Source organism: Asterias rubens, chromosome 4 (genome assembly GCF_902459465.1).
Source record: "Asterias rubens chromosome 4, eAstRub1.3, whole genome shotgun sequence".
Classification (NCBI taxonomy): domain Eukaryota; kingdom Metazoa; phylum Echinodermata; class Asteroidea; order Forcipulatida; family Asteriidae; genus Asterias; species Asterias rubens.
The window spans coordinates 5,765,603-5,784,683 of record NC_047065.1 but is presented as its reverse complement, the minus strand read 5'-3'; the positions used below and the strand labels follow the sequence as shown (position 1 = coordinate 5,784,683).

At 38.8% G+C, this 19,081-nt stretch overlaps 1 protein-coding gene across 1 annotated transcript in view; it reads right to left on the bottom strand.

Moving 5' to 3' along the window:
- The window catches only part of LOC117289411 (GLIPR1-like protein 1), a 46,903-nt gene that overhangs the window by 13,946 nt on the left and 13,876 nt on the right, over window positions 1-19,081 (bottom strand). Inside the window, exon 2 of the mRNA XM_033770526.1 lies at window positions 10,123-10,262. Coding sequence (XP_033626417.1) covers window positions 10,123-10,262 — 140 coding nt within the window. The remainder of the gene's footprint in view (window positions 1-10,122; window positions 10,263-19,081) is intronic.

Below are 19,081 nucleotides of genomic sequence, written 5' to 3'. Positions count from 1 at the left end.
CATAACTTCGTGTGACAAGTTTTTTTATCTTTTCATTATTATGAATTTTCCATGAATTTGATTACGAGACCTCAGATTTGGAATTTTGAGGTCTCGAAGTCAATAATCTAACTTCGTATGACAAGTTTTTTTTTATCTTTTCATTATTATCTCGCAACTTTCGATGACCGATTGTGTTCAAATTTTCACAGGTTGAGATACGATACACCAAGTGAGAACACTGCTCTTTGACAATTACCATGAGGGTCCAGTGTCTTTAAGAGCCAAATATTGCTTAAAGTAAGTAAACATTTCTTTTCTGAAATGGGAGAGGGTGGGACATGCAGAGAAAGAAAACAAGTAGGTTGTTCAACTCTCGGGTGACACACGTAACGCGCTGATTTTAATCGTTTAAGATCGGAAACCGAAGATGAGTTTCGTCTTGTCAACACCCGATCAAGAGAGACGAAATAACCCCCTTCGTCAACACCGGGGTTACATCCATACTGGAGAAACCAATTTCAGCAGGGTGATCCAGCATAAGCCTATAGCTTTTGTGTGTCACAGCTCACAGATCGTCAATCAATCTAGTTTAAACACACCACGAGCGATCTTCACGAGCTATGAGCTTTGCGCATATCTACACGGGTGCTCTGCTATCATTATCACTGTCAACATGATATCTGTGACCGTATCGAAAAACCTATCAACTCAACATCTCCGTCTTTGGTGATAATAATGCGGTCACTTTAAAGAGGCGTCCCCTCTCCTTTATTCGAATGGGATGATTTTTCATACCATAGAGTTTGGGAAAAATGTCTCCAACAATTGAAATTAAAAGCCAGAATCGAAAGAGTTCAAAGCCCAATTAGAGTGGTGCAGGGCCGATGTCTATCTTTACTCCAGTCTACGATGACCGGGAATCGGGAGAAGTCATTGACCGTGTTGTTGTGACGTTCCCCCCGCCAATAGTCTCCCTCCTGCCTGCATATATCCATTGGACCTTTAGGGGGCTCTCTTTGTCATTAATATTAAAACAACTACTAAGAGTGTAAAGCACGGATGAATGACTGGTGAGACAGCCACCACTAAACACTCAGCCAACAAATTTCTACCCTCTAGTACAATCTACTCAAAACAGTGTATAAATTGGATACGACGTGTTCGGTCAGTCAGTGCAGTTTAACTTCAAAATGAATTTCACTCCAGGTATATTATAGATTTCATCTTGTCAGAAAATATATGTTTATATCATTAGGAATCCTGATTGGTTTGAAGCATATCTTGTGACATTTCACATCAAGTTATTTGACCGTGCCAAGCAGGTGATAATGACCTGAATAATCGGCTGACATTGAAGAGTGGTCCCAACATAATTTGATGCGAATATCTGTGAAAGTGTGGGCTTATATAGGCAGTGGCATTATTGGTAATAACTCAAAATAATTATCAGCGTAAAACCTCACTTGGTAATGAGTAATAAGGAGAGATTGATATTATAAAACATTGTGAGAAACGGCTCCCTCTAAAGTGACGTAGTTTTCGAGAAAGAAGTAATTTTCCACAGATTTGATTTCGAGACCTCAAGTTTAGAATTTGAGGTCTCGAAATCAAGCATCTGAAAGCACACAGCTTCGTGTGACAAGGTTTTTTTTATTATTATTTCATTCATATCTCGCATCTTCGACGACCATTTGAGCTCAAATTTTCACAAGTTTGTTGTTTTATGCATATATTGAGATACACCAAGTGAGAAGACTGGTCTTTGACAATTACCAATAGTGTCCAGTGTCTCTAAAGACTGTGGACACTATTGGTATTAAAGACGAGTCTCGAATCTTAAAGTTCACGCGTGCTACTTCAATCTTTGAGTGCATTCCCTGCAAAGATCCTTGGAACGGCATTAGGAGAAAGGATAATCGCTTTTTATTATAGAATCAGGTCACAAGTTGTGTAGTGTCGAAATACCTTTTGATTATTTTTTTTCTCGTTGGGAAGTGAGTCTGTCTTTTTGACTATTGTCTTTCCATGTATTGTAATTGTATTATACACAATATTGGTATTGCTGACTAAACAATCGAAGGCATAGTGAATCCGTTGTGTGAATCGGGGAAATTGGGAAAAGTCATGCACAATTTGCAGTATGTAAATACATTGTCCTTAATTTTTGTTGTAACAACCCACAGCAAGCTGTTACCATTTTGAAAGGTTTCAGATGCAGTTTCCTCGAACATGACTTCATTTAAGATGGACAATTTTCACGGATGCAATTTTTTTTTTGAAATTGTCGTTATTTTAAGAGTGGTTCCAAACCTATACCTCCTTTAAGTAATGTGATTGAATTGAACAATACACATTCAAATTGCCTTAAGGCATAGACAAATATCAACACATCAAGTAAGATATTGGTATACACTCCACCACCGCGGGCAACAAATGGCAATAGTAATGCCGTACTTCACTCTAAGAAGAGAAAAAGTCACACAATCCATTTAGAAAATATGTCAATTATTCTCACGCACAAGCCTTGAATGCTGGTTTGTCAGTTTACACAACTACATTATACAGTCATATCCCAGCCAGCCATGGTGGAATTCGATTCTGATATGGCTGCAAGGTTACACCAGGAAAGCGTCGATCCCCGCTTTGCAAGAAGACGGGCGTGAAACAAGCAAGGCAAGGCGAGCCGATCACCCGCGAGTCAACCCCTACCTCGCCACGTGTTGGTCGCAGACGTGACTTTCCCGCCATTTCGTGTGGTGACCTTTGGCCCCCCGCGGCAGTGCAGTGGGACTGCAAAGGGTTATATAGACTGAAGGCAGATGACTGGGTTGAGGGATAAATGAGGGCAATGCACGCAGCTGACAAGAACACAGATCGATCATTTTTGTAAACAATTTCCAACGAACCGGGGGAAAGAGTGTCATATTAATACCTCAGCACCGATACTTCGTTAATTATGGATTCATCTGACAGAAAATTGATCCGATCAGCCGCTGGCGTTGTTTCTCATGTGTGACTCCGTGTTGTGTTCAAGTCTATGAACTCTCCTGAAAAATGTGTCAGAAATTAGTTTTATCGACATGCATTTGGAAATTGCTTAAAATCATCTGCAAATAATTGGGGCTGCAAATGCCTTAAACTTACAAGCTGCAGAGTGTCGAGTCCGAGTGAGTCTATCCCAACCCAACTCAGGAGCCAACATTTTGAAAGCAAAAGCATTCAAATGGAAGACCAGTCAGACACACTATACATACAGACATGTGTTTTTGCTGGTTACAATGTTCATTCATAAATACCAGACAGTTTCGCTTTTCTTATTGGTGGAGAGCGCGTCACGTGGGTGTGTTTAAACCTTTGTTTATGACATGTAACAAGTGTTGAAACATGGGCAAGCTTGTGCCTGTGCTACAGTTTCTTCATTCCTATTGGTCGAGAGCAACGCGCGACGCGCACAGCAATACCTTATAAGGAGTTGTTTACCTGAGGGCCTTGACTGGGCCTTACCATTACTTTTTGACCATAAGTGTTGATGTTTTTTGACCGAAAAATATAATTATTTGATTCCCTTATTTAAGTTCTATAGCAAAGACACAGAGTGCTAAACACAAGCCAAAATAATGCATGACATTTGTTTCAGGTGACCTGCTTTCACCTTGCAAGCAAAATTATTTGGGCACTGATAATGTTTTATAACAAAAGAATATGGGACAAATTTCACGCAGCTTCTAATAAAGGTAATGCTTTAAATAATATGCAACGGACAATGAGTCCATGACCTATTACAGTTAATTTTCATGCTACTTATTCTGTTGGGTATATATATATTTTTTTATCTGGTAAATAGACTCATTTTTGTTTGGCCATTTTTTTCAAAGTAACTTGAAATCGGGCTGACGTGGATTAGTGATCATATACTCAGCAGATTTGAGCAAGGATCATGTGTTGTGCTATTCCACTGCTGGCTTGTTACCGTGTAAACTCAACACATATTTAAAGGCAGTGTACACTATTGGTAATAACTCAAACAAATTATTTGCATAAAACATTACTTGAAAAAGAGTAATGGGGAGAGGTCGATAATATTATAAAACATTGTGAGAAACGGCTCCCTCTGAAGTGACGTAGTTTTGTAAAGAAAGAAGTAATTTTCTGCAAATTTGATTTCGAGACCTCAGATTATGAATTTGAGGTCTCGAAATCAACCACCCAAACTCACACAACTTCGTGTGACAAGGGTGTATTTTCTTTCAATATTATCTCACACATTCGAAAACCAATATTGAGCTCAAATTTTTGTTATTTTATGCATATGTTGAGATACACCAAGATTACCAATAGTGTCCAGGGGTGGATTTCACAAAGAGTTAGGACTAATCTTATCTCGAATTAGGACCAGTTACTCGTCCTAACTTAGGACTATCCATGCAATTTGTATATCTCCTAGGACTAGTCCTAAGTTAGGATTAGACCTTACTCTGTGTGAAATCCACCCCAGTGTCTTTAAGCTGCGGTATAAATCGGTGTGGTATAAATGCGTAGGACGCCTTTGATTTGAATGAAAAATAGAGCCTCCCGAATCAGTTGGTTTCTCTCCACGTCGTCAGAGAAGAAAAAAAATGCCCTAAAAAACTGCGCGTTGAAATTAATCGCGTGACACTATAGGTGTCCGTAGGCCATTGATCTTAACTTATCAAATTCTTGAAATATGACACAATAATTGTTTTTCGCAAAGGAAATTTGATCGTCTTACATAGCTTACCGGTTGGCAAGCTTAAAAGGCAAACCATGGGACGATTACTTTCAAGTATTCAACCACTATTAAGTTGATCTTTATCTTGTCTGTTATGCTTTAGTATCAGCTCCAAAGAGTGTGTATTACAAAATATTCTTGAGTTGTATCGGGGACGGGAGGGGCGCACAAACAAGTTTTGAAATGAAAGTGAGAGTCCCCATAAAAGTCGGGGAAAATTGAAGGTCTCTAATACCTCATGTTCAAATGGTGTATGATTTTGATACTTTTTCAGAGTGATGTTTGAAAAACATTGTCATCGGACATCAACAAGAAATTAATGGGTCTATATATTCCAAAGAGGACATTTTGCCCCAACGAACATTTCAAATTCAGTGCTGTCTGGATTCAATTTCATCGAAATTCAGGAATGAACTAAACAATCATCTGTGCAAACAAAATGTAAAGATCAAATATTATTTGAAATAGTACGACGTCATAGAACGGTTTTTGTTTTGGAATTCCTACGCAAATGCAGGATCAATTACACTGTTTTATAGACTTGTAATTAAAGTTCACTTATAAGCATCCTTTTGTTTCTTTGCCAGGAACATAGAACTGGGGGCTCACCGGGGCAGCCCCCAGTGCCCTGCTTAACGTGTCCGAGGTTGGCCCGAAGTGCATGACGTCACCACGAGAGGGCGAGTGTGGGAATTCGATTAGCTCTAGACTGGGCCCATGTCCTTATCCGCAAGGATAAAGACAGGTCGCTGCAGTGACATTAGTCTTGGTTCAGGACTCTCCTGGATTTGTAACAAGAAAGCAAGCTATCACCCCAAACGCGCTATCAACCACGAACCGCTATCACAGGAGAGTCTTGGCACATTCGTTAAATCTCCCCCCAAAATCGGGGGGGGGGGGAGATTTAACGAATGTGCCAAGACTCTCCTGTGATAGCGGTTCTCGGGTGATAGCGGTTCGTGGTTGATAGCGCGTTGGGGTGATAGCGCGCCCTGTTGTGACAAATCCAGGAGAGTCTTGAACCAAGACTACAGTGACATGAGCTAGCTGCCCAAACAAGTACACTGCTCTCAAGTCGGCAATAAAATTTGACTGCGTATCTCTATGTGAAATTAATGAGGTCAAAGGTTAAACTACACGCCTGTTTTTGATGCCGGTCTGCTGGGGCGTTATTCACGAGCGTCGAAGTGTGACGTCAGATGTTAGCTCTTGTCAGGGGCTCACATGGGCTCACCCGAGTGAGCACCGCGGGGTCGACCCAGGGAAGCTAATCGAACGCGCACATCAGTGTGAGCGGGTTTTGATTATGTGAAATGCTTAAGGGTTAGGGCCTTACCCCATGCCCAATCTGTACCCAGAAGCTAATTCGTCACTCTATTAAATTTTAACTGTTTATGCATAGCCTTTATTAAAAGTTACGCGCGAAGGTGAACGTGTGTACATGAAGCTGGAGAATAGGGGTCGATCTCGGGGTCGATACAAACAGCATTCTCGTACCCACTCGAAACGGGGACCATTATTATTAAAAGGTTACCCGATTGTAAAATCAGTCAACAGATTTTCGAACAATCAAAACTAATACAAACATCGGCTGTTACACTGGACACACTAAAGACACATGAGGCGGTATCAAGCTACTGCCTTACGTTGTCCAATCCGTGTCTCTGTCTCTCTCAAAAAAACTCTCAAATACTTCGGCAATTGTTGAGAACTTGTTCCGTCCACCCTAGAGCAAACAAACATGTTATTCATGTCACCCCAGTCAAAAAGTGAAAAGAAAGGAGAAAAAAAGACAAACGTTTTCGCGGGGTGTTTACCACCAGCCTCTCAAAATCATTGCAGTTATGTTTTTCCCTTTCGGTGCATGCATCTTTGCTAAGACACAAAGAAGGTTTACGTAGCCGCTGATGACCTGCGAAAAAATAACAGCTTCAGAACTCAGTTGCGTAAAAAAGGGATGATAATATTTTTGCAGTTAGGGTGCGTGGCGGATCGGAGACACCCGTTAATATAAGCGTCAGTGTGTACATGCGAAGAGTGACATTAGAAACACTGTAAAAAAACAAAGGGCAGAAAAACAAATACTATGGTCTCGATGTTTGTGATGCTAGCTTTTCATTTAGGTGTGACGAAAACACCTTGTTCATCAGACGAAGTATTAATATATTAGTTCTTTACAAATATTATTCTTCTTTTCCCCCAACAACATCTCACACAATTGAATCTTACTGTTTGTTTTTAGAAAGAATATTCTTTAAGGAGGAAAGCTTTAATGTTTGTTAATAGCCTCTTCAGGTGAAGTAGGCCTACTAAAGTGTTATTGTGCCATAGATCAAAACAAAGCTGTACTTCGTGGTGCAATTTGAGGTGGTTTTTATTTTTGCCCGGGCTTGCGAAGTGTAAAAATTTGGCTGCTTGTCTTAGCGTGGTTAAATTCAAAATGTTTGTAGTTGAAAATAAACTGTGCTCGATTTAAATTGTAGATATGATACACAACAATGATGAAATACAAACAGACACAAAACAAGCAATGAATAATTCGGAGGGTTCGTTAAAAAGTGCGCCACCAAGAGTTTGTCACAGAAGTGAGGGGGGGGGTCATGATTCTTTTCAAAATCCAACGTACAAATGTATGTGTATGGCAAACGAAGCAGTTATTTAACCAACAACAAATACAAATATTTGTACAAAAAATACCTCAAATGAAATATCAAGCACGCACACAGTTTCTCTATTAACAAACTGAACCATGACCCAAACCATTATCAAACTCAGAATGGTAATTGTGTCTTTGAAGTGACTCACAAAATCATCCATGTTAAGTGTGAGTTCGAGTCCCGGCAGTGGCACCTGTGTCCCAGTGCAGGTGACTTTGCCTAGTTGCGTTGGATGAGACTTAGAGGCAGTGGATACTATTGGTAATTACTCAAAATAATTATTGGCATAAAAAACATTTCTTTGTAACGAGTAATGGGGAGAGGTTGACAGACTAGATTTTTGTGAGAAACGGCTCCCTCTGAAGTAATGTAGTTTTCTAGAAAGAAGTAATTTTCCACGAATTTGACTTCGAGAGCTCAAATTTAGAATTTGAGGTCTCGAAATCAAGCATCTGAAAGCACACAGCTTCGTGTAACAAGGGTGTTTTTTCTTTCATAAATATCTCGCAACTTCGACGACCTATTGAGCTCAAATTTTCACATTTTGTTATTTTATGCATTATTTGTTGAGATACACCAACTGTGATGACTAGTCTTTGACAGTTACCGATACTGTCCAGTGTCTCTAAGCCGTTTGGTCCAGTGTTCTAAACCCAGGGAAGAGACGTATGAGTTAGCCCCAACGTTTCTGGTTCACGTCCATAGCAAGCAACTTTTTATTTTTATACAGGTTTTCCTCAGGCTTGCAAGCTACATTGATTAAGTTCATTTAATATGAGTCATCTCTGGTTTCATTACCAAAAATGTAAACGTATCATTTTTTTTAAAAATACTAATATAATGAGTTTAGGGTAGATGGCCTTAGCTATTATTTTTTATAATAACGATTATAACCATATGGCCCTCGCTTAGCCATACTGTAAAGACAATAATTTAAAAATAAATCGAAAAACAGTGTCTTCAGAAAGTACACCTATATCAACAGTATATGTTTCCATGCCAAAAGGTAGGGCCTATATTAAAAAATGTAGAGACCCCCCCCCCCCATCCAGCACAATCGAAAGGAAATCACACTTTTTATTTTTACGAAATTGAGCAACCCTGTAAAAGTGTAAATGGATATCGCACAATATCCCGTGAAATTGCGTTTTACCCCACGCAAAATCGATAAATCGCTCGAAGAGCTGATATGCACTTTGTCCACAGTTCGCTTTCGTTTTGTGTGGGATAAGGGTGACTTCAAGCGCTTTTTAGGGAGCTAGAATAAAGTGGAAAATGACTCGTTAAAAAAACAAACAAAAAGAAAACAGACAGTATTCCCGTGTTTCATACATACTAAGTTAATAATGTCCTTTCTTTATACCGACTTCTTTAGTACTATGTAATAATTCTAGTATTTTTGACCGATTGATCTACTACTCAAAGCGCTTATCATTATTTATTTCCAGTTAATTATTTGAATTATGAGACTCATATTTTATGTAACACCTTACAAAGGTTGCTACAGCGCACTCGGAAGTCACTGCCCAAAATACAGGGACAAACAGATTATCTGAGCAATAACTGTAAATATATTTTTTTACCGGTTCTTCAGACATGCATTTTACCCTGGAGTATGGTTTAACGTCCCAACCAAAAGCAATTATGGCAAAGCTTCGTGCTTAAGAAGTATCAAGGACGGTAACTCGAACCCTGTTGATCCTCAGTCCCTTGCGCTCGATCACTCGGTCGGCAAACGAATCATAGAGTTTTGTTTTGCTCACCAGTATAGCAAAGAGATACAAAGTAAGCGTGTCTGTAATTCTCTGATAATTTTGGTAAAATGTTGTAGCGGCGACTGATGAAAGACTTCTCCAAAACTTAGACAGTTCATGTTTTTTCTAATTGGAATGTGGTTAAGCATAAAAATAACTGACACTATTTTTTATTTTGGTTATCATCCCCATATTATAGGTTTTCTCGGTCAATTTCGGCAAATAAGCAGTCAATTTCATTTTCATGCGTTCGAATTAAAGCTGTTTTGCCTCTCCAGTTGTTACTGTGTTGCAAATTCAGAACTCGGCCATTCAATTTCGTTTTGAATCGAGTCAAATTCCTTTAGCACTCCGTTCAATTTTGCGTAGCGTCATTCTTTTTCGTGACACACACGCCTCAAGAAGCGTCTACGAATTTGAATGCTGCTTTGATGAATTGTTAAATTGAATTATGATTTTGTTAATTCGAACGACGCAACATTACATTACATTACAAAACCTATATTATTTTCGTTGGCTATAACTTAAACAACAACGACATAGGCTTTTTCACGTGTCCTCTCGGCCTATAACTTGTCCCAATTGTACAAAAACAACAACAATGACACAATAATTAAGGGGATTCTGTAATAGAGATTAAACATTTATTGGGTTTGGGGGGATAAGCAAATAACTAATAACAAGTTACCTGCAACAGGTCACTAATGACGAACAGCAAGAAAATATCATATGGCAGTACGTAGCTAAACGATCACCGCTGGACTTTTGATTCTTATGGACTAGATTGCAATTATTATGTCTATACACATTGAATTTGGAAACTAAACACATTCAGAAAACTTACAAAAGAAAATAATTTGGGGATGACTTTCAATATGGATAAGGTAAAACTATAAGGACTAATTTCCTATACCCTGTTATTGAGGGAGGGGGGGGGGTAGCATTTTAGTGCATTCTTTAAATTTAAACCTTGACCTACCATTTTCCTCATGTCGCTCGCGGCCAGTCCTTTGTCTGCCCAACGTGTGGCCACCTTCCGCCGCAAGGTATTGTGGGTGTTTACAATCATTTGTCTGATCTCTAGCTCAGGGAGATACAGTGCATTGCTCACGTCCGAAACTGTTGAGAAAACACAGATTAAAATTCCTGAGAAATTATTGCCTCTCACCTTCCCTGTAAGAGATGGCCTTCCATTTGGGGGGGAAACAAAAGCATTTTGGCACCACAAACAAAATTGTGTCGTGAGATGGATTTCAAATGATTCATAATTCTGTGTTCAAAGCGTCATATTTCATGACAATGGTTTAGCCTATTTTGAACTTATTATTACTGGTTGATTAAAAAAAATCTGCTTGTCGCAGCCAAGAATTATAGTACAGATAATCAGATAATTTACAATACAAATATAAAAGCACAGGAAAAGGTTTTACAATATACAATATCAATGGAACATTAAATGCACAGAAAATTCTACGGTCAGCGCTCCTTCAAATATGTTTATCCTAGACTATGGAACGCTCATCCCCATATTATCAAAGGCTGTGCCACGCTAGAAACATATAAATCACAACTTAAACCCCACCTTTTCAATCACAGAAGCGCTTAGAGACTTTATTTTGTAAAATTCGCTACATAAGAACCGTTTATTATTATTATTATTATGATTAAAGATTGTTACCCGAAATAAATGTTTTCACTAAAAATAGTTTTAAAATGGGCTGACACTTCGACTCTATATAGCAGAGGTTTCCTTGAAGGCTTAATGACAACACATCAAACATGAACAGGTATAACTAAGTGTAACATGCGCAGTGAAGTGGAAATACATGAATAGAGAGAGAGAGAGAGTCAGACAACACCCTTTATGAATAAGAGGAGTCAATGTGTGGTGAAGAGGTTTTCAACTAGTGGTTTAAACCCGCCGAGGCCTGGATCTTGATAATTTTACCGAGACGAAGTCGAGGTAAATTATCAAGAGCCAGGCCGCGGACTTTTCGGTCAAAAAAAAAAATCAATACTTATTAGTCAAAAAGTTAAATAAATGCAAAAAATAATTTTTTTCAACGATTTCTTGCAACACAACACCCCTCCAGCTATGAAATGGTAAGGCCCTCGGGTAAACAGCTCCTTATAAGGGAACGCTGTGCGCGTCGCGCGTATCGCGTGATGTGGCGCAACTGTTCCAGCCATTGCTCTCGACCAATAGGAATGAAGAAACTGTCTTATAAGCACAGGTGCAAGCTCGCGTGTCACGCCCATGTTTCAACACATTTAACTGGTCATTATCAAAGGTTTATACACCCCACGTGACGCGCTCTCCACCAATAAGAATAGCGAAACTGTCTGAGGTATTTATGAATACATATTTACAATGAATTGTAAGCATGGTGATTAGACAATTTGCAATAGTTCGCACCATTATTTGTGTTCTCAACTGAATATCTTAGGTTAGTCATTGTCACCTTTAAAAATCTATAACGAAACAGGAAAATAACGGAGCCACAATCTGTTGTTGTTGCTGTTGCAAATCACACAGTCATTGTTACACATTGCTCGTGTCCATTATGAACAAAAGTTTGAAAACCACTCCCTGTTGAAGCATTTATATCGATGCTATCAATAACATCGATGTGTATAAAATAACGAATAAGTGCCCGAGTTTGTCAAATACATGATCTGCAAAGAGTTACCCAATATTTATTTGATGTTTATGTAATGTTCATTAAATGTTTGTTGTCTTGTGCACAACTATTATAACATATGTGTAATTCTAAGGTCTCGAGATCAAATTCGTGGATAATTACTCCTTTTCTCGAAAACTACGTTACTTCAGAGGGAGCCGTTTCTCACAATGATTTATACTATCAACAGCTCCCTATTACACGTTACCAAGTAAGGTTAATAAAAAAACTGCTTGCACTTACCAAAAAGGGTAAACTTTTAGACTAATAATTTTTGAGTAATACCCAATAGCGTCCCCTGCCTTTAAAATTGCCAGGTACAATGAATCATACGCAGAATAATGTTGTTTAAAGTGAAGGTACACGTTTGGTAATTACTCAAAGCAAATGTTAACTTAAAAACTGACTTGGTAACGAGCATTGGAGAGCTGTTGATAATTTATAACATTGTGGGAAACGACTCCCTCTGAAGTAACGTAGTTTTTGAGAAAGAGGTAATTTTCTCACTCAAATAATAAAAAAGATCTAGCTAGAAGTATTTTATTCCTATATGAAAGCACACAAATTCGTTCAACAAGGGTGTTTTTGTTTTCACCATTTTCTTGCAACTTCGATGACCAATTGAGCCCCAATTGTCACAGGCTTGTTACTTTGTGCTTATGGTGGGATACACCAAGTAAGAAGACTGGTCCTTGACAATTACCAATAGTGTACAGTGTCTTTAAAGTGATATCTGTAGCCTGTGCCCCCCCCCCCCCCCCCCGCACCCACCATTAAGTTCTTTGGCGTCTATACATCTATCCCGGTGCATCGACTTTTGCAACGCAACGCAATGTCACAATGAAGGATACTTCTTGGTTATAGCTGATAACAAGTATTAGGCCAAAAGATTGTAGCTTATCGTATCATCACTATTCGTAGGGAGAGAAAGGGAGGACTGGATCTTCTGCGTTTTTTTTATACTCTTCTATAAGCCTAGGAATTTTGTCTACTTCTATATCGCCCGAAGGCTCTCTAGAAATGGTCTTATCACGTACTGACAGAGTGAGCAAATAATTCAACAGCCTTATTTGAAGAGAAAAAAAAGTAGCGTAAAATGATATCTTTTACCCCAGGGGGACACAACTATATCACGCAAACCTCTTTGTCAAACCTCAACGTTTTCAACCCATTTCGACACTGATCGAGTCCTCATAAAAATTGCCTTAATGTATAAAGGCCAAAGCGAAGTTTAGTTAATTAAATGTCAGAGTGGGGTATTTTACTCACGATTGAACAATTAACTGCCAACGCACAGAACACGGACACACATTTCGTATTATTGGTAAATTAATATGATTTAAAGGCAGTGGACACTATTGGTAATTGTCAAAGACTAGCATTCACAGTTGGTGTATCTCAACATAATGCATAAAATAACAAACCTGTGAAAATTTGAGCTCAATCGGCCATCGAATTTGCGAGATAATAATGAAAGAAAAAAACACCCTTGTCACACGAAGTTGTGTGCGTTTAGATGGTTGATTTCGAGACCTCAAGTTCTAAATCTGAGTTCTCGAAATCAAATTCGTGGAAAATTACTTCTTTCTCGAAAACTATGGCACTTCAGAGGGAGCCGTTTCTCACAATGTTTGATACTATCAACCTCTCCCCATTACACGTTACCAAGAAAGGTTTTATGCTAATAATTATTTTGAGTAACTACCAATAGTGTCCACTGCCTTTAATGCCTTGGCAATAAATTGGAGTTCGTTCGAGATTATGTATGCTGACGTGTGTGCGTCAAAGGGCACTAATGCTAGCATGCTCAAGATCCGGGTTGCCAAAGACAAAGCAGTTAGTGGGGGGGGGGGGGGGATGCATTCGTAGTTCCAATCCTAGACCCCACTGATTTAAAAAAATCTTCCCAGTGGCAATCCTTTAAAACAATTATTTCGTCTGCAATCTTTTTGAGAAAAGGGCGTTAGAACGCACCCTACCCAATAATGAATAAACAAAGTGAATTAATAAATCAATCAGTCAATAACATCTTAAAAGTAAAAAAAAGAAAAGAAAAGTGAGCTATATTTACGAAGTGTGGACCTCATAACAAGACAAGTCTACATAATATAAACAGTGTGTGGACATACACACGCCCACACAGTGTTGTTGAGTGTTAAAGAATAGGATTTTCCCTAAAAACAAAGCAATGTCCACACACCCACAGTGACTGCAACACCGAGCAAGAATCGAAAACGGAGTATGGTCTAACAGTATACATGTACAGTGCACAGAGTACACATTCTTTCACGTTTAGAAAATACAGTATAATTGTATAAAAGACTCGGTATTTGTAGACGGTTATAACATTTCCACGCTTGATGTTATTTTATAATTCCCTAGCGAAATATACTTTATGAGTGTCCGTGTTTCAGGGTGTCACAAATAAACTGCAATCCAATAAAGTCTTTGTGGTCTCATTCCACTCCTATCCATGTATTGAAATAAGATGTGATTGTTGGAGCTTGTAGGAATCTTACATTTCACACTCCGTAAAACCGTATTATTTTCATACAACACAGAATAGACACACAGTTCCTAAAAAGTGGATTTCATATTGTCCTGCCTTGCTTAAACAAAAACTAGACACAAAACTAGTGCAGCGGGAGCTGTCTGCGTCAGACAAATTATCACAATATTGTTTCAATACTATGTTTGATAACTAAACTTTGGCATATGTTCGAAGTTGTGTTATATTAAAAAAAATTCGGAATGGAAGGATTGCCACACAGCGAAAGATTAAAGGCAGGGTCTACTCTAGGTAATAATCCAAGACCCAGTATCCTCATTTGGCGTATCCAAGATTTGAGACAGTGAGCGATCTTTATAAGTAAGTTACTTTATTTGTATGTATTTATGCATTAATTGACGTCAATTGTACTTATTATTAAATCGCTTTTCCGATGAGTCTTGCAACAAACGTTTATATGAGATGTAAGCGATCCTCAAATGCTAATTTTGTTTTGGTAGTAAGATTTTTGTGTGTGATATGAAATGCTTACTGACCGCAATTATAATGTATTCCCTACATATACGGATAAATTACTATTAGTTGTAGAATAATACTCCGGGAATGCACTAGGGAAACAGGGGCGATGATAGTTGTTTTTCTATACCAGAAAAAAAAAATCTCCTCCGCCAACAAAATTATTACATTAATTTTGTCCGTTTCTCACAGACGGATTATGGTTTTAATGGACGGTGGCGACTGTTGGGGTAGTACGGTTTGTCCTTCGCACCCAAGTTGTGTAAAGACAAGCGGTTCACACCTGAAAAGCACTGTACACTATTTGTAATTACTGAAAATAATTGTTGGCATACAAACTTACTTGGAATCAGCAATGGAGATCGTTGATGGTGTTACGAACCACTCCATCGGAAGTAGCGCAGTTTTTCAGAAAGAAGTAGTTTCTCTCTAAAATATTCTAAAAATTCGAGACCTCTCTCGAATTCAAGGCATCTTAAAGCACACATCTTCGTGTGAAAAGGTTTTTTTTCTTCCATGAGTCTCGTAACTTCCCAAAAAAGATTGAATAGGAAAACACGTAAATGAAATTATATTGACCTATTTTGGTGTAATAACCATTTACAAAATTATGTTTATGGTGGACGCCATATTCCCTATAGAAAGTTATTGTCAAAAATACATTTCGCTTTTGCAATTGTCAAAGACCAGTCTTCTCACTTGGTGTATCTCAACATTATGCATAAAATAACAAACCTGTGAAAATTTGAGCTCAATTGGTCGTCGAACTTGCGAGATATTTATGATAGAAAAAAACACCTTATCGCACGAAGTTGTGTGCTTTCAGATGTTTGATTTCGAGACCTCAAATTCCAAATCTGAGGTCTCGAAATCAAATTCGCGGACAAATACTTCTTTCTCGAAAACTACGTTACTTCAGAGGAAGCCGTTTCCCACAATGTGTTATACCACCAACAGCTCCCCATTACTCGTTACCAAGTAAGGTTTTAAGCTAACAATTAATTTGAGTAACTACCAATAGGGTCCACTGCCTTAACATATCTAGGTATTGCATTGGTACATTTTTCCGTCAAACGGTGTAAATATTATGTAAATCTGTGGACATTGTGTTTTGTGTTACAAAAAGTACCCAAATCCTTCAAGGCAAAACAAACGGCGTCTGTCCATTCACAAGCAATGGCGATAATTTGGGCACCTGAGTCTGATAAACGTCGGCAAAGCATCCTACCGGAAACATAACACCAACTGTTTTTTTTTAAGATGACAATGAAGAACTATCATGTCTTAGATGTGGGAGGAAAACCCTTTACAGTGAAAACCCACGCAGTCAGGTGAGGACTGAAAACTCAATCCACATGCAAGGCACTGGGCCCAGTGCTAAGCACACAAATTTGCCTAGCATGAAATGTCTTCCTTCTTTTATTAAAACAAGATTTCCAACCAAAATTTCAGTTGTTGCATATTGCTTGTTACTGGCATTCAGCTGTTGTTTGCTTAAATCCTGAAAAGTCACATAGAAATTTGGTTGGTAATCCTGTTTTTATCAAGGCAAAAATGTTATGCTCAGCAAATTTTTGTGCTTACTAGCAGCTTTATGAAATTGGGCCCTTGTTCGGGATTCGAACCGGACTCTGCAGAGATGAAAGCAAAGATATAATCTTTGGGTGAAAGGCAGAGAAGAAACGGCTGAAAAAAACCTATTTGCCATTGTGGCATCGTGGCACGTATTTTCTTTTGAAAGATTGGTTCTTTGTGCCAAATTGTCTGAATAAACCTGTATTTATAAATACCTCAGACAGTTTCGCTATTTCTATTGCTGGAGAGCGCGTCACGTTGGGGGTGTTTAAACCTTTGTTTATAACCGGTTGCGAGCGGACACTCCGCGCTAGTCTTGATGCAAGACGTTTCTTGTTACGGGCATGCAGGCACTGTCGGAGAGTTTGCCGCGCTGTGTGTGAAAGGAAAACCAGCGAATAGACCTTTCTTTTGCAACGTCACAGCACGAGTTTTTGCCAACCCAGATTGGAAAACTATGGAAAGCCATGTGTGCAAATCAAGAAAAGATCGATATTTTTTTGTAACAATGAACCAAATTTGTTCATTTTGTTTAAAACAAAACAACTAATTATGAGAGGTATTTTATTTAATTGCAAGTTTGAAGAAAATGTTGAATTTTTTTAAACATCTGTTTTTACGATTTAATGATTTACTAACATTCGGCCGACCATGCCAACCAAGGCGGTTTGTTTATCAACAAAAGAAAGGTCTATATGCGCCATGACTACACGCGCATGCGCACGAACGGAACCGGAAAACACACGCGTACGGACATTGTACATGTACATGTAACATGCATACTGAACATACCATGGATTAGTCTGGTCCCCTGACCAAAGATTCCTTGAAGTCTTCTGTTAAAAATCTTAGGTCAGGTATCACCCACGGTTAAAAATAGAGCATGACGCAACTTGTCAGGGTCGGGGGTCATCTCCAGGGAACCATGTCTGCACTAGTTGCGGTAACGTAACCCTCCTTCCGACGGCCGCCAGATCGACAAATGACAATTTGGTTCAACACGTATAATTTCGACAGCTAGTCACCAGATTTGCCCCATTTTTACCACTTTAAAATTCATGACACTTAATCCTCAATGTCTAACTCTAATGAATACTCAAGTCGAAACACCACTGACTCATATTATTGGGAAAATATTTTTGAAGAAAAAGGACAAACACTTACCAGATCCCGGAGCGATTTGCCAGGTTTATATTTTGAACTTGTCGCATCGCTTTGCAAACGCTTTATTTAGGCACAACGCCTGCATTGACTTTAAATAACAATGGCGGCACAAAAACTCCTGGATCTACGGCCGACAGGACTGACATTATAATTCCATACCGACCATCAACGATACTGTCCGAATGTTGACGACAACACGTTCGGAACATTTCGGATAACTTCGAAAAAGTCCTCCTTTTTTGTCACGTGATTTTGGGTGATACCGGACCCTAAATTCGACAGAGCTTAGTCGGAGATTTTTGGGTCGGGGAACCAGACTAACCATGGATTTGGAAATATACAGAGCTCAAGCACTCGGAAGGAAGCGGATAAGTTTTACAGAGTTTTTAAAACTTTTTTAAGCCTTTTAACCAAAAAGGTATTTATGAATGGGAATCAAAGAGTGTTGAATCGGTTTTCAACTATAGTGGTTTAAACCCGCCGAGGCCTGGTTCTTGATAATTTACCTCGACTTCGTCTCGGTAAAATTATCAAGAACCAGGCCTCGTTGGGATTAAACCACTAGTTGAAAACCTCTTTACCACACATTGATTCCCTTAGTCTTTTCCTTAAAGCCATTGGACCCTTTCGGTAAACAGTATTGTCCAAGGCCCACATGTCGTGTATCACAACTTCTATATCAAATAACAAACTTGTGAAAATTTGGGCTTAATCGGTCATCGGAGTCGGGAGAAAATAACGGGAAAACCCACCCTTGTATCCGCGCGTTTCGCCGTGTCATGACATGTGTTTAAAATAAATCCGTAATTCTCGTTAACGAGAATTGATATTGTTTTACTGTTTTCTCAAAAAGTTAAGCATTTCATGGAATAATATTTCAAGAGAAGTATTTCACCACTACCTTCTGTAAACCCTGTAAGTTATTTGTAAATCTGTGAACTTTTTTTTTTTTTTTCTGTACCGAAAGGGTCCAATGGCTTTAATAGCTTGAAAACGTTTTGAGTTTTGGATTTAGCTATTCATTTTGTATATGTTTGCAATTTCGGGAAATATATTTCCAACAATACATAAAAGAACCAGCCCTTCCCACCTCTATCCGATTGTATTGTAAAACCCCTACTGCATGTTGGAAGCCACAGACTGATTTCGACGAAAATGGAAGGAAACTTTCAGATTTTGCAAAGCCCCGGAGATTTCCGTGTGACGTGGGCCAGTCGTATCAAGAAATAAAAATGACGTCTGAGGGATGGGCAGCTTTAAAGTTAGAGAAAAAAAAGAGTAAAAAAAAGAAAACGGATACAAAAATATTGCGTAAAATATAGGCTGAAATGACAGGAAGTTCGATCGGGGGGTAAAAGGTAATCGGATGCGTATTGCGGCGTATACTTGGAAGTCTGCCCTCCTGACGTATACGAGTGACAAGACAGTATCGATTAACATCATCATGGAGATGGATGGTGACTGAATTCTATGGTAATAGTATCCGATGAGTC